The sequence below is a fragment of the Carcharhinus amblyrhynchos genome, chromosome 10, assembly GCF_965287045.1.
Source record: "Carcharhinus amblyrhynchos chromosome 10, sCarAmb.v2.hapA, whole genome shotgun sequence".
Classification (NCBI taxonomy): Eukaryota; Metazoa; Chordata; class Chondrichthyes; order Carcharhiniformes; family Carcharhinidae; genus Carcharhinus; species Carcharhinus amblyrhynchos.
Genome location: NC_137333.1, coordinates 102104637 through 102120753, shown reverse-complemented (window position 1 = coordinate 102120753; position 16117 = coordinate 102104637). Strand labels below are relative to the sequence as shown.

Below are 16117 nucleotides of genomic sequence, written 5' to 3'. Positions count from 1 at the left end.
GCAGAAAGAGGCCATTCAGCCCATTGAATCTGCACCGATTCTCTGGCCGATCATCTTACCCAGGCTCATCCCCATTGCCCCATGTATTTACCCAATTAACCGACACATCTTGGTACACTAAGGGGCAACTCAGCATTGGTCAATCCACCTAGCCAGCAAGCTTTTCAGACTGAGAAATCTGGAGCACCTGGAGGAAACTCATGCAGACATAGTGGTTTTCTTTACCCCAAGTCTTGTGAAGCAAGAAGCTGTAGTTTTAAGTGGGTTTAATTTACTGATTTTCATGTATCATTGAATACTTACCAGTGCAGAAGGAGGTCATTCAGCCCATCGAGCCTGCACTGACATCAATCCCACCCAGACCCAATCTCCATAACTGCTAATTCTCCTGACACTAAAGATAATTTTGCACGGCCAATCCACCCAATTTGCGCATCTTTGGCATGTGGGATGAAGCTGGAACATCCAGAGGAAACCCCCACAGATATGGGGAGAATGTGCAAACTCCACACAGACGGTGACCTGAGGCTGGAATTGAACCTGGGTCCCTGGCGCTGTGAGGCAGCAGTGCTAACCCACTGTGCCACCACACTGCCTAAACTGTCCTTTTACTTTGCAGGAGAAGGTCATTCAGGGTTTCAAAGTAAGGATTCGATGATACACAGAATCAGTGAATTAAACCCACTTAAAACCATAGCTTTATTTCTAATATTTACCAATGCAAATATAAATCCCTTTTAAAACTTATGTGTATGAATGCATCAATCATAAATAAACCATCCCCAGGTACGGGAGGTCAGTGCCATTAGAGAAGATGTTTGGTTTCCTGCTCATTTGTTGAAAAGCTGTCCTCAAAGAAAGCTTTGTGGTCTCTCCACACCGTAGCTTCCTGTGGGGGGAAGACCTTTCTATAACCTGTCTTGTATCGATCATGTAGAGAGTGAACAGAATGTTCCCTGGAGTTCAGAAGAATGGAAGATTATTTTATTGAACTGAGGGTACGCCATGGTCGATGCTGAGAGGCCTCTCCCCGGGGCCAAGGAATCTAGAGGCAGTCTCAGAATAACGAGGAGAATTTTCTTTACCTTCAGTGTTGTGAATTTTTGGAACATTTTCTCCCGAATCATCTGTTTTGATTTCCTCCCAGGTATTCCAGCTTCATCCCAGTCGCCAAAGACGTGCAAGTTATGGATTGGCCATGCGAAATTGACCCTTAGAGTCAGGAGGATTAGCAGGGTAAATGTGTAGGGTTATGGAGGTCGGGTCTGGGTGGGATTGATGTTAGTGCAGACTCGATGGGCTGAATGACCTTCTCCTGCATTGTAAGGATTCGATGATCCACAGAAATCCGTAAATTAAACCCACTTAAATATTAGAAATAAAGCTAAAGTTTTACCAATGCAAATATAAATCCCTTTTAAAACTACAGCCCCTGTCCTTCTAGATGGTAGTGGACTTGGAAGGTGCTGTCTTAGCCATGTTGGCGCAGAGACAATTTCTCCCGAAGTATTTGTCCAATTTCCTTGATGGAAGCTCCATTCAATCTGTTTCCACTGGCCTCGCACCCACTTCAGATTGCTACAACCCACGGCATTTTTTTAAAATGTCACTTCTGGTCGAACACAAAAGGCCTGACTAGGATTGTATAAATATTTAGCATAACTTCCTTGTTTTTTTTTCTGCTCTATGCATTTATTAATAGAGCCAAGATTCCATGGTTTTTTTTTTAAAGTTTTATCAATTTCACCTAAAAGTCAAGTGACGTATATAAGAAATAGGAGCAGGAGTCGGCCATTTAGCCCCCTGAGCCTGCCCCGTCATTCAATAAGATCATGGCTGACCTGATAGTGGGTTCAGTTCCACTTACCCGCCAGTTCCCCATAACTCTTAATTCCCTTATTGGTTAAAAATCTATCTATCTTGACATCTAACGAGGTAGCCTCCACTGCTTCATTGGGTAGAGAATTCCAGAGATTCACTACCCTCTGGGAGAAGAAGTTCCTCCTCAACTCTGTTCTAAATTGACTCCCCCGTATTTTGAGGCTGTGCCCCCTAGCTCTTGTTTCCCTTGTAAGTGGAAATAACCTCGCTGCTTCTACCCTGTCTAGCCCCTTCATTATCTTACATGTCTCTGTAAGATCTCCCCTCAACCTTCTAAACTCCAATGAGTCCAGGCCCAGTCTACTCAATCTCTCCTTTATAAGCTAACCCCCTCATCTCCGGAATCAACCTGGTGAACCTTCTCTGCACTCCCTCCAAAGCTAATATATCCTTTCTTAAATAACAGGACCAAAACTGCACACAATACTCCAAGTGCGTTCTCACCAATACTCTGTACAGTTGCAGCAAGACCTCCCTGCTTTTATATTCTATCCCCCTCACGATAAAGGCCAACATTCCATTTACCTTCTTGATCACCTGCTGCACCCACAAACTGAGATTTTGTGATTCACCTCTGTCTCTATCTCTGTGTCTCTGTCTCTCTCCCTGTCTCTCTGCATCTTGTAGATGGTACATGCTGCTGCCACTGTGTATCAGTAGTGGGGAGAGGGAATCTTGAAGGTGGAGGGTGAGGTCCTGTTCAAGCAGGTGGTTTTATCCTGGAAGATGTCGAGCCCCCGAGTGTTGTTGGAGCTGCACTCATCCAGGCAAGTGGAGAGTATTCCAGCGCACACCTGACTTGTGCCTTGTCAGTAGGGGACAGACTTTGGGGAGTCAGCGGTCGAGTTACTCGCTGTTGAACTCCCGGCTCATTTGTCACAGTATTTATTTGAGTTGAGTTTCTGGTCTGTGTTAATGCCCAGGATTCAGCAATGGGACTGTCAAGGGGGCATTGGTTAGTTTCTCTCCTGTTGGAGATGGTCATTGCCTGGCATTTGTGTGGGAATATCAGCAGATTACGTTATAAGGTCATGTTCCCATTAACTTAGGACTCTCTTATATTGGAAGACCCATGCTTAGGGCAACTCTCGATCATGTTTTTGTGGTGGGGAACTGGGCCAGTTAGTGCCCAATTTCTCATATGGAATGACCTTTCAATTGACCTCCATTCCAGAAGGAATTACGTGACCTCACCCATTCGCCGCCACCCTTCTTGAGCCACGTTTGGCTTGTTATTTCATCCTCAAACAACGTTTGGTTTTGTTGACAAAGGATAGCCTCCCTCTCACCTCAGGTCAACAATGTTAATCTTCTGGAGATAAATAGCTTCTTTCACTTGTAGACAGGTTGATGCAATGTTTGCTGAGTATTAGCACAAGATGAGTACAAATGGGGAAGGCCATTTGGTCCATTCCAGTTTGCCTGTGGTAAGGGGGAGGGATGGGTGTGGTGGGGAAGCCAACAGATCCCTTGTGACAACAACAGGTCTAACTAGAAAGTTATGCCAAACAGGTTGTATTTCTATCGCACTTTTTAACACTCCAGGTGACAAAAGGTTTCTTTATTTATTCTGTCATGGCATGTGAGCATTGCTGGCTTGGCCAGCATGGTGGCACAGTGATTAGCACTGCTGCCTCACAGCGCCAGGGTCCAAGGTTCAATTCTGGCCACTGTCTGTGTGGGGTTTGCATGTTCTCCCCGTGTCAGTGTGGGTTTCTTCCAGGTACTCTGGTTTCCTCCCACAGTCCAAAGATGTGTGGGTTAGGTTGATTGGCCGTGTTAAATTTCCCCTTAGTTTCAGGGGGATTAGCAGGGTAAATGCTTGGGGTTGCGGGAATAGGGCTCGCTTCCAGAGTAGCAGGAGCGAGATCCGAGATAACCCGTGTTAATTGAAAGAAAGGATTTATTTATATAATATCTTCTAGGGCAGGCTGAGAATGTGGTTAAAAAGGTTTGCAGAGCTCTGCGTTTCGTAGGCTTAGACTGTGTCCAATTTGAGGCTCCGCGCTTTCGGGAGAATATGAAGACTTTGGAGAGGGTACAAAATCGATGAGAATAGTCCAGGGACGATGGAGTTCAGTTGTGAGCACAGATTGGAGAAGCTAGGGTTGTTCTCCTGAGATAGAGGAGCTCAAAATCGTCAGGGTTCTGGACAGAATAGATAGAGAGAAACTGTTCTAGACTTGAGAACCCCTACATGGCAGAAGGAGGCCATTCGGCCCATCAAGGCTGCACTGACAACAATCCCACCCATGCCTTATCCCTGTGACCCTAAGTATTTGCCCTACTTATCTCCCCTAAAACTGCGGGGCAATTTAACATGGCCAGTCCACCTAACCCAATCTTTGGACTGTGGGAGGAAACCGGAGTACCTGGAGGAAACCCACACAGACACGGGGGGAGGGGGGGGTGGTGCAGACTCCACACAGACAGTGACCCAAGCTGGGAATTGAACCCGGGTCCCTGGCGCTGTGAGGCAGCAATGCTAATCACCGTGCCGCCATGCCAATGAATTGAATATGGGCAGTAAATACTGCCTTAAACCACAAGGAAATAAAACCTAGAGACTCTTTCCCAACCTCGATTGGAGTTGGCTCAGATTTGTTGACGATAGAGTTTTGCTTCCTGTGAGTCCAATTCGAAACAAATATATTATCTTTATTTTGCACAAGAAGGTCACTTTTGTTTTTAGTTCGAGTCATCCCTACGCACACACCGTTTCCTTCCTTCTATTATTTTCTAATTTTATAGTTGAGCTGGGAGAGAAGTCTTGGATCTCCTCCAACATTCAGCTCCTCCATTACTCCATTTGCCAAAGCATTGATTTTAATATTGGAATCCGCATGCTGCCCGAACCCAAGGCAATGGTATGGCCTTGCCCACATTCACATTGGGGCGTATGCTGTAATGACTTTAATCTGGCCATTGAGGTTGGCCTATTGGAGTACGAGCTCCCAGATTAAGGATCCAATTGACGGTCCAATCAGGGAGTGTCTGCCTTGTACTTAACCGGGTGTGTCAGTTCCTTTGACACCCCACCGCCCCCCCCTCTCCAGAGATAGACTGCTGACTGCGAGTGCTCTGTGTACTGTTGTTAGAGTTAATAAATAAAGGGATTTTGGTGAAAGGGCTTCTGCCTCCAAAGACTGATTTCGTTCCCCAAAGCACATTTATTATTCCTGCCTTTCGTTCCTAGTCCAAGAACCAGTTGCCAGCAGCCAGTGGGAGAGAAGTGCCCACCAAGAGGTGGACTTAAATTGCTAACACTAATGTTAGTGTTATGGTCAATGCAGACTCAATGGGCCAAATGGCCGCCTCCTGCACCGTAGGGATTCCATGATTCTAGTGCAAGAGAAACTGAGATTAAGTCTGCTTTGAGCACTCTGTACGAGATGCTGTTGGAGCCTGGCTCCTGCTCCATGGCAAATATTTCCAGTCCCATCTAAAGCTGGGATTTCGCGCTCCTGTTCGCATTGGGCGAGAGGTCCAAATCCCATTACATCCCTACAGGATGCCCAGTCACCATTGTTCCCGTCCCCTCCAGTGAGGCAACAGGATTCCCGACACTCTATTTTGGGGACCCCATTAGAATAAATTTAAATTTAATTACCAGGCCCTCTATGCCTTCCCCCATTGCATAACCTACTGCCAGACCTGGGCCCAAGGGGGCAACACTGAGCAGAAACAGAAGGACATTCCTCCCTCTCTCCTCACTGCGAGAGTGAAGAACGTCTAACTCACTCAGGAACCAGCTCCTTCAGAAATTACGTTTTTAGCACCACTGTTCCCGATCTGATTTAGCAAATGTGTCTTGATTAACAGGTTTTATGCAGGAGTTCAGTGACCCATCTGTTCATGGATTTTTATTTGAGAGAGATGCAGGCCTAGTGGTTGAGTCACTGGACTAGGGGCAGCACGGTGACAGTGGTTAGCACTGCTGCCTCACGGCGCGAGGGATCCGGATTCGATTCCGGCCTTGGGTCACTGACTGTGCGGAGTCTGCGCGTTCTCCCTGTGTCTGCATGGCTCTCCTCCGGGTGCTCCAGTTTCCTTCCACGCTCCAAACACATGCAGGTTAGGTGGATTGGCCCATCAGATTGGGAACGGTGGCACTAAAAACATAATTTCTGAAGGAGCTAGTTCCTGAGTGAGTTAGACAAAGAACAACACAGCATGGGAAACAGGCCCTTCGGCCCAACGAGCCCGCGCCGCCATTTTAACATTGTGAGTCCCCTCTTCTACCAATGACCTTTTGTCTACGCCTATTGGACTCCACAATAAAGGAACCATAACCAGATTGAGGGACGCCTAATTTAGAACATAAGAAATAGGAGCAGGAGTAGGCCATCTAGCCCTTCGAGCCTGCCCTGCCATTCAATAAGATCATGGCTGATCTGTCGTGGCTCAGTTCCACATTCCCGCCCTCTCCCCATAACCCTTAATCCCCTCTCTTATCAAAAACCCATCAACCCGCGTCTTAAAAATATTTAGCGAGGCAGCCTCCACCACTTCAACGGGCAGAGAATTCCAGAGATTCACCACCCTTTGAGTGAAGAAGTTCCTCCTCAACTCCGTTCTAAACCGCCCCCCCCTTTATCTTGAGGCTGTGCCCCCTAGTCCTACTGTCCTTCCTGAGCGGGAAGAGTCTCTCCACCTCTATCCTATCCATCCCATTCATCATCTTATACGTCTCAATGAGATCTCCCCTCATTCTTCTAAACTCTAATGAGTACAAGCCTAGTTTATTCAGCCTCTCCTCCATAGCTCAACCCCCTCAACTCCGGTATTAGCCTAGTAAACCTCCTCTGCACTCCCTCCAAGGCCAAAATATCCTTGCATAAGTACGGTGACCAAAACTGCACACAGTACTCCAGCTGCGGCCTCACCAATGCCCTATACAGCTGCAGCAAGACCTCCCTACTTTTATATTCAATCCCCCTCGCTATGAAGGCCAGCATCCCATTCGCCTTCCTGACCACCTGCTGCACCTGCAGGCTGGGTTTTTGCGACTCATGCACAAGGGCCCCGAGGTCCCTCTGCACCGTCGCCTGCTGCGGTTTTTCGCCACGTAAGTAATAGTCCTTCCTACCATTCTTCCTACCAAAGTGGACCACCTCACACTTGCCAACATTAAATTCCATTTGCCAGTTCCTGGCCCATTCGCCCAGCCTATCTAGATCCTTCTGCAGACTCTCCACACCCTCCACGCAATTTTCCGTTCCACCAATCTTGGTGTCATCAGGAAATTTCGACACCCTACACTCGGTTCCCTCCTCCAGATCATCTATATAAATGATAAATAGTTGCGGCCCCAGCACTGACCCCTGGGGCACTCCACTAGTCACCAACCGCCAATCCGAATAGCACCCATTAACCCCCACTCTCTGCCTCCTATTTGACAACCAATCCTCTATCCACGCTAACACCCTACCCCCAACTCCATGCCCCCTTACCTTCTGCAATAATCTCTTGTGAGGTACCTTGTCAAACGCCTTCTGAAAATCCAGAAAGACCACATCCACCGGCTCTCCTCTATCCACCGCCCTAGACACGTCCTCATAGAACTCCAATAAATTTGTCAGACACGACTTCCCCTTAACGAAACCGTGCTGCGTCTGCTCTATCAAGCAATTCCCCTCAAGGTGCCTCGCTATTTCCTCCTTGATGACGGATTCTAACATTTTACCCACAACAGACGTTAAACTAACCGGCCTATAATTCCTTGCCTTTTGCCTGGCACCCTTCTTAAACAACGGCATAACATTAGCCGCTTTCCAGTCTTCCGGCACTTCCCTGGAATCCAGTGACGTCTGGAAAATAACCACCAAGGCATCCACTATCACCTCTGCCATTTCTTTCAGAACCCTCGGATGCATTCCATCCGGTCCTGGGGACTTGTCCACATGATGTGGGTATGCCGGCGTTGGACTGGCAGACTTTTGACTTGTCCACAATCCGCCCCCTCCAGTCTGTCGAGCACTGCCTCTCTAGTAACAATAATGTCATTGAGACCCTCCAGTCCTACCACCTTTCCATTGCTAACACCCGGCAAATTATTCACGTCTTCCTCCGTGAAGACCGAAACAAAAAAGTTATTCAAGACCTCAGCCATTTCCCCATCCCCTACCACTAAGTCCCCCTTCTCATCCGCTAAGGGACCAACGTTCACCCTAGCCACCCTCTTCCTTTGTATATATTTATAAAAACTCTTGTTATCCTTTTTTATATTAAGCGCTAGCCCAGCTTCATAGTTTCTCCTACCCTTCTTTATCAACTTCTTTGTCAATCTTTGTTGACATTTAAACCTCTCCCAATCCTCTTCTCGCCCACTGCTCTTAGCTACCCTAAACGCCTCCGCTTTTAATTTAACACTTTCCTTCACCTCCTTCGTTATCCACGGCTTATTACCTCTCCTCCTACTGTCCTTTTTAACCATCGGAATAAATTTCTGCTGAGCACCAAGAAAGATCTCCTTAAAGATCCTCCACTGCTCCTCAGCAGACCTACCTTCCAACGCGCTCCCCCAGTCAACATTCGCCAATTCTTCTCTCATCCTACCGTACTCCCCTCTGTTCAAACAAAGGACACGTGTCCGGGAACCCACTTTCTCCTCCTCCATCTGCACCAGAAACTCCACCACACAATGATCACTCTCCCCAAGAAGATCCTTCACCGCAAGGTCCCTAATTCTACCTGCCTCATTACATAAGGGACAATTTGTTAACACCAATCAGCCTAAGAGATGTTCTTCAATCTTGTAGATTGGCCTCTTGGAGTCTCAAGATGTGTAGATTAGTGGGGTGAATATGTGGGGATAGGACCTGGGTAAGATATTCTTTTGGAGAGTCGTCCCAGACTCAATGGCACCGTAAATATTCTATGATTCTTTGACTCCAGACTTGCAGCAATGTGGTTGAGTCTTAACCGTAGTCAGTTCAAGAGCAATTGGAGATGGACAGTAAATGCTGGCCCAGTTTGTGACATGCGCATCCCATGAATAAAAGAAACTTCCTCTTTGTCTTTCATCCCTGCATTCCCCACCCCCACTACTTCAAGATAGAATCTTATTTGGTCAGTTCTTCTAATGAGCCATTAGTGCTTTTGTTTCTATTAATGCTTCAGAATCAGTCGATGCAGCTCACCACTAATGGTATCGCTAAAACTCCTTGGACAGACTTTAAATGGGAAATAATTGAACAGGAGCTCTTCAGATTGCAGTTAGTTACCTCACACTTTGCTCGCAAGAGGGGAACAGGAGGAGGCCATTACCCTCTGTTCCCTCATTCGATGAGATCATGGCTGATCCATGACTGAACACCATTTACCCACCTCTACATCATATCATTAGAATCACTACAGTGCAGAAGGAGGCCATTCGGCCCATCGAGTCTGCACTGACCACAATCCCACGCAGCCCCTATCCCCATAACCCCATGCATTTACCTCACCTAGTCTCCCTGACACTAAGGGGCAATATACCATGGTCAATCAGCCTAACCTGCACATCTTTGGACTGTGGGAGGAAACCAGAGCACTCTGGAGGAAGCCCACGCAGACACGGGGAGAATGTGCAAACTCCGCACAGACAGTGACTCAAGGCCAGCCTTAAACCCGGATCCCTGGCGCTGTGAGGCAGCACTTGCCACTGTGCCACCCATCATCAACAACAACCTGTATTTATGTAGCCCCTTTAACATAATAAAATGTCCCAATGGACATTATAAAATAAAATTTGACAGTAGGCCACATAAGGAGATATACAGTCACATGACCAAAAGCTTTGTGAAGGAGAGAGGTTTTCATGGGTATCCATAAAGGGGGAAACTGTGTGGAGAGATTTAGGAAGGAATTCCAGAGCTGGGGGCCCAGGCAGCTAAAGGCATGGCCACCAATGGTGGAGGGATTCAAATTGGGGATGCTCAAGAGGCCAGAAATAGAGGGGCAGCCAGGTGGCACAGTGGTTAGCACTGCTGCCTCACAACGCCAGGGACCCAGGTTCGATTCCAGCCTTGGGTCACTGTCTGAGTGAAGTTTGCACGTTCTCCCTGTGTCTGCGTGGGTTTCCTCCGGGTGCTCCTGTTCACTCCCACAGTCCAAAACTGTGCAGGATTGGTTGATTGGCCATGCTAACATGTCCCAAGATGTATAGATTAGGGGAATTAGTTGAGTAAATATGTGGGGTTACAGGGATAGGACCTGGGTAGGATGCTCTGTCGGAGAATTGATGCAGACTCGATGGCCTCCTTCTGCACTGGAAGGATGCAATGAGATAGGGAAGGGGTGAGGATGTGGAGGGATGTCTCTTGATGTCTTTGGATAACAAGAACCTAGTAATCTCGAATTTAAAATGTACCATGGATCGAGCATTAATTGTTATTCCAAACTCTACAACTCTTTGCTGTAAAAGTGTTTCCTAATTTCACTGCTGAAAGGTCTAACACTTACACTCGACACTACAACGAGCAGAAATAATTGTTTCTATTACCCTATCAGCCAGTATCTCTTAGAAACAACAATCAAACCACTCCTCAACCTTCTAAATTCCAGGGAGTGTGTGTGTGTGCGCGTGTGTATATATACATATATATGTGGTGTGTGTGTGTGTGTATATATATATACATACATATGTGGTGTGTGTGTGTGTACGTGTGTTTATACACATATATGTAGCGGGTGTGTGTGTGTGTGTGTGTGTGTGTGTGTGTGTGTGTGATCCCTCCCCATAACTTAACCATGGGAGTCACCAGTCTGGAAAATCTACTCCGCACTCCAGAATCATTATTATTCTTGCTAAGGTGTGGTGCCCAGACCTGCTCACAATACTCTATTCAGTGCCTAGAATAGCTGGAGCATAATTCCTGTCCCTGTATTACAGTCCTCCTAGATGTAAGGGCCAACACCAGTGTTCCATTGTTTTGCCCGATACCCCTCCTGTTCACCTGGATCACACAGTCTCTTTACGCCTCTACTGTTTCTAGCTTTCCACCATTTTTGATCCAGAGTGGATTCCGTTATTTATATTTGAAATTCCCTGACCACAATTTGTCCAGTCACTTACTGGGGGCAAAAAGTCGGGCTTGCGCCCAGTTTCGCACCCCTCGTGATGTTTACTGGCCCCGTTCTGGTGGCAAAATCAGCCTCGTGCCTGGGAAGGAGGGGGTGGGGTGCAATCGATGGAGGGAGTGATTTGTAGGAAATTAGGGGCAAGTGACAGATCTCCTAGTACATTGTGCATACTGTATACACAATGCATTGGGAGATTGGAGCACCTGCGCAATGGTGCCCCTCCAGTTCAGCAGCCAGCTTCCTGGCATCAATAGATTCCACCCACTACCCCTACTGGCGAGAATCACACTTTGTCTTTTACTTCTAAGTGCCATATGATTGCATCTGGAAGCTCTGCCCAAAAAAGGGGCGCGATTCCCATTTTCACACTCGATTGGCACTGAGAAATTCTTTGGTAAGATCACTCCCATTATGTTTAGATTCTCACTGCTGACAGATTTTTAAAACTGAATTCAAGTTTCACTATCTGCGCAGTAGGATTCCATCTGCACACAGGTCCCCAGAGCATTTTCCTGGCTGTCTGGATGATAAGTCCGGTAACGATACCAGTACCCTGACACTGGTTACAAACCCATTCGTCAACAAACTTGGCTAAGTGGCTTTTGAAGCCATTAACTGAGCAAATTTGGATCAGTGGCAGGCCTTTTCAATCCCCCAGCTCCAACATTTCAATTTGCTACACAGCAAGCTATTCCCTTTTCTTTTTTAGGGAAGGGATTGAGAGAGGTGTAGAGGCTTTGGGAAGGAATAGGGGTGACAAGGCCTTGGGAGAATTCGGAAATTGGGACGAGAATTGGGGTTGTTGCTTAACCAGGGATCAGTGAAGCTCAGTGAGAGCAGGAATGATGGGAGAGAGGGAATTGGTGTGAGTTATGTTGCACACAGCAGTGTTTTTGTAATAAATCCTCAGAGGCAGAAGTCCCTTCACCAAAATCCCTTTATTTACAAGTCTGACAACAGCATACAGAGTGCTTTCAGTTAGCCGTCTACACTAAGAGTCCCAGAGGAACTGACACGCCTGGTTAAATACAAAGCAAGAGGTTTTCTGATTGGCCCATCAATTTGGCCCTTAATCAGGGAGCTCATATTCTAACAGGCCCACCTCAATTACCTGATTGAAGTTGTTACAGTTCTGATAAGGTTTTAAAGTTTATTTATTAATGTCACAAGTAAAACTTACATTAACGCTGCAATGAAGTTACTGTGAAATACCCTAGTCACCGCACTCTGGCACCTGTTTGGGTACACTGAGGGAGAATTTAGCATGGCCAATGCACCTAATTAGCATGTCTTTCAGACTGTGGGAGGAAATCGCAAGTGCGAGGTGGTCCACTTTGGTAGGAAGAATGGTAGGAAGGATTATTACTTACGTGGAGGAAAACTGCAGCAGGCGACGGTGCAGAGGGACCTCTGCATGAGTCGCAAAAACCCAGCTTGCAGGTGCAGCAGGTGGTCAGGAAGGCGAATGGGATGCTGGCCTTCATAGCGAGGGGGATTGAATATAAAAGTAGGGAGGTCTTGCTGCGGCTGTATAGGGCATTGGTGAGGCCGCAGCTGGAGTACTGTGTGCAGTTTTGGTCACCGTACTTACGCAAGGATATTTTGGCCTTGGAGGGAGTGCAGAGGAGGTTTACTAGGCTGATACCGGAGTTGAGGGGGTTGAGCTATGAGGAGAGGCTGAATAAACTAGGCTTGTACTCGTTAGAGTTTAGAAGAATGAGGGGAGATCTCATTGAGATGTATAAGATGATGAATGGGATGGATAGGATAGAGGTGGAGAGACTCTTCCCGCTCAGGAAGGACAGTAGGACTAGGGGGCACAGCCTCAAGATAAAGGGGGGCGGTTTAGAACGGAGTTGAGGAGGAACTTCTTCACTCAAAGGGTGGTGAATATCTGGAATTCTCTGCCCGTTGAAGTGGTGGAGGCTGCCTCGCTAAATATTTTTAAGACGCGGGTTGACGGGTTTTTGATAGGAGAGGGGATTAAGGGTTATGGGGAGAGGGCGGGAAGGTGGAACTGAGCCACGACAGATCAGCCATGATCTTATTGAATGGCGGGGCAGGCTCGAAGGGCCAGATGGCCTACTCCTGCTCCTATTTCTTATGTTCTTATGTAAATCAGAGCACCTGGAGGAAACCCATGCAGACATGGGGAGAATGTGCAAGCTATAAGGTCACCATATCTCATTGATTCCACACCCTACATGTCTGCAGCTGTTAAGTATCCCCTTTCCCTCAGGACATAGAATTTGATTAATTTTGGGGAGATGATTTGAGAAAGGAACGGGTCTGGTGGACATTCGCCTATCGAACGCTTCATCTTGTATTCCCCTCCTTCGCAGGTTTGAAGGATGTTTGACTCGGTGAAGCCTTACGGAAACCAGGATTTCTATGCCCTGAAGAGGGAGTGCCAACAACGCAACCAGCTCTTCGAAGACCCCTTGTTCATTGCCAATGATGAATCACTGTTCTGTTCGACGGCGCTGTTGTCCAATGTCCGGTGGAAGCGTCCAACTGTAAGTGGTTTTTGGTTTCCGTGCCGGGTATTGTGGTTTTAAGGATCTGGAGAGAACCCAGACTCAGAGGTTTACAGCATAGCAACAGGCCCTTCGGCCCAACTTGTCCATGCCACCCCTTTTTTTTTTGTAAACACCTAAACTAATCCCAATTGCCTGTATTTAGCCCATATCCCTCAATACCCATTTTACCCATGTAACTATCTAAGACAAAATTGCATCTGCCTCTACTACTACCCCTGGCAACTTATTCCAGACACTCACCACCCTCGGTGCGAAAGAATTGCCCCCCTGGACCCTTTTTTGTATCTCTCCCCTCTCACCTTAAAACCTACGCCCTCTAGTTTTAGACTCCCCTTCCTTGGGAAAAGATATTGACTACCTCTTGCTAAGTTGGCCCTGACCAGTAAACTGTCCTTACTATACAAGGAGCACAGCAGAGGTTTACCAGGTTGATTCCTGGGATCGATGATGTAGAGATGCCAGAGTTGGGCACAATAAGAAGTCTCATGATGCCAGGTTAAAGTCCAACAGGTCTATTTTGTATCATGAGCTTTCAGAGCGCTGCTCCTTCATCAGGTGAGGACTCACATGATGAAGGAGTAGTACTTCGAAACCTCACCATACCAAGTAAACCTGTTGGTCTTTAACCTGGTGTTGCGAGACTTCCCACTGATTCCTGGGTTGGCAGGTCTGTCTTATAAGGAGAGACTACACGATTGTATGCACCGGAGTTTCGAAGAGTGCGAGGGGATCTCCTAGAAACTTACAAAATTCTAACAGGGTTAGACAGGGTCGACTCAGAAAGAGTCCATAACTAGGGATCATAGTTTGAGGATAAGGGGTAAACCTTTTAGAACTGAGGTGAGGAGAAATTTCTTCACCCAGAGGGTGGTGAATGTATGGAACTCACTCCCACAGAATGTAGTCGAGGCCAAAACATTATCTGATTTCGAGAAGAAATTAGATATAGCTCTTGGGACTAAAGGGGAGAAGGTGGAATCAGGAGATTGAATTGGATGATCAGCCATGATCGAATTGATTGGCGGAGCAGGCTCGAAGGGCTGAATGGCCTACTCCTGCTTCCAGTTTCTATGAAATCTCAAGCCTTGGGTAGTTCAGCGAGAGAAATGCTTGTTCTGAAAATGGGGTCTGTTTAAGTGTTTAGGGTAGAGGTGGACAGAGTTTCACTGTGTTCGGATATCCAGAACCGAGAAATCTAGGATATAGAATGAGCAATCGTTTGAACAGGAAGCAGGCTGAGTGGTCCCTTCCCACGTTCTGTAAGCCCTGGATGATGATTAACCTCTTTAAGCTTTTACATTTTCCTTACAGGGTGAGAATGTATATCCTGTAATGGACAAAACAAACTAGCTGTGATTTATTTAAAACTTATTCTTTCATTGGCTGGCTGGGCCAACATTTGTTGCCTATTCATAATTGCCCTCGAACTGCACAATTTGCTCACCCATTTCAGAGTCAACCTCATTGCTGTGGCTCTGGAGTAACGATTTTTGATTTGATTTATTATTGTCACATCTATACAATGGAAAATTATTGTTTCTTGCGCACTATACAGACAAAGCATGCTGTTCATAGAAAAAGAAAGGAGAGGGTGCAGAATGTAGTGTTACAGTCATAGCTAGGGTGTAGAGAACGATCAACTTAATGCGAGGTAGGTCCATTCAGAAGTCTGATGGCAGCAGGGAAGAACATAAGAACATAAGAAATAGGAGCAGGAGTAGGCCATCCAGCCCTTCGAGCCTGCCCCGCCATCCAACAACATCATGGCTGATCTGTCGCTGCTCAGCTCCACTTTCCCGCCCTCTCCCCATAACCCTTAATCCCCTCTCCTATCAAAAACCCATCAACCCGTGTCTTAAAAATATTTAGCGAGGCAGCCTCCACCACTTCAACGGGCAGAGAATTCCAGAGATTCACCACCCTTTGAGTGAAGAAGTTCCTCCTCAACTCCGTTCTAAACCGCCCCCCTTTTATCTTGAGGCTGTGCCCCCTAGTCCTACTGTCTTTTTTGAGTGAGAAGAGTCTTTCCACCTCTATCCTATCCATCCCATTCATCATCTTATACGTCTCAATGAGATCTCCCCTCATTTTTCTAAACTCTAACGAGTACAAGCCCAGTTTATTCAGCCTCTCCTCATAGCTCAACCCCCTCAACTCCGGCATCAGCCTAGTAAACCTCCTCTGCACTCCCTCCAAGGCCAAAATATCTTTGCGCAGGTGCGGCGCCCAAAACTGCACATAGTACTCCAGCTGCGGCCTCACCAATGCCCTATACAGCTGCAGCAAGACCTCCCTACTTTTATATTCAATCCCCCTCGCTATGAAGGCCAGCATCCCATTCGCCTTCCTGACCACCTGCTGCACCTGCAAGCTGGGTTTTTGCGACTCATGCACAAGGACCCCAAGGTCCCTCTGCACCGTCGCCTGCTGCAGTTTTTCGCCCCGTAAGTAATAGTCCTTCCTACCATTCTTCCTACCAAAGTGGACCACTTCACACTTGCCAACATTAAATTCCATTTGCCATTTCCTGGCCCATTCGCCCAGCCTATCTAGATCCTTCTGTAGACTCTCCACACCCTCCGCACAATTTGCCGTTCCCCCAATCTTGGTGTCATCAGCAAATTTCGACA

General features: G+C 47.1%; 1 protein-coding gene across 1 annotated transcript in view; it reads left to right on the top strand.

Moving 5' to 3' along the window:
- Positions 1-16117, top strand: part of capn5a (calpain 5a) — an 85667-nt gene that overhangs the window by 24658 nt on the left and 44892 nt on the right. The window contains exon 2 of the mRNA XM_080197680.1: positions 13290-13463. Coding sequence (XP_080053806.1) covers positions 13299-13463 — 165 coding nt within the window. The 5' untranslated portion in view covers positions 13290-13298. The remainder of the gene's footprint in view (positions 1-13289; positions 13464-16117) is intronic.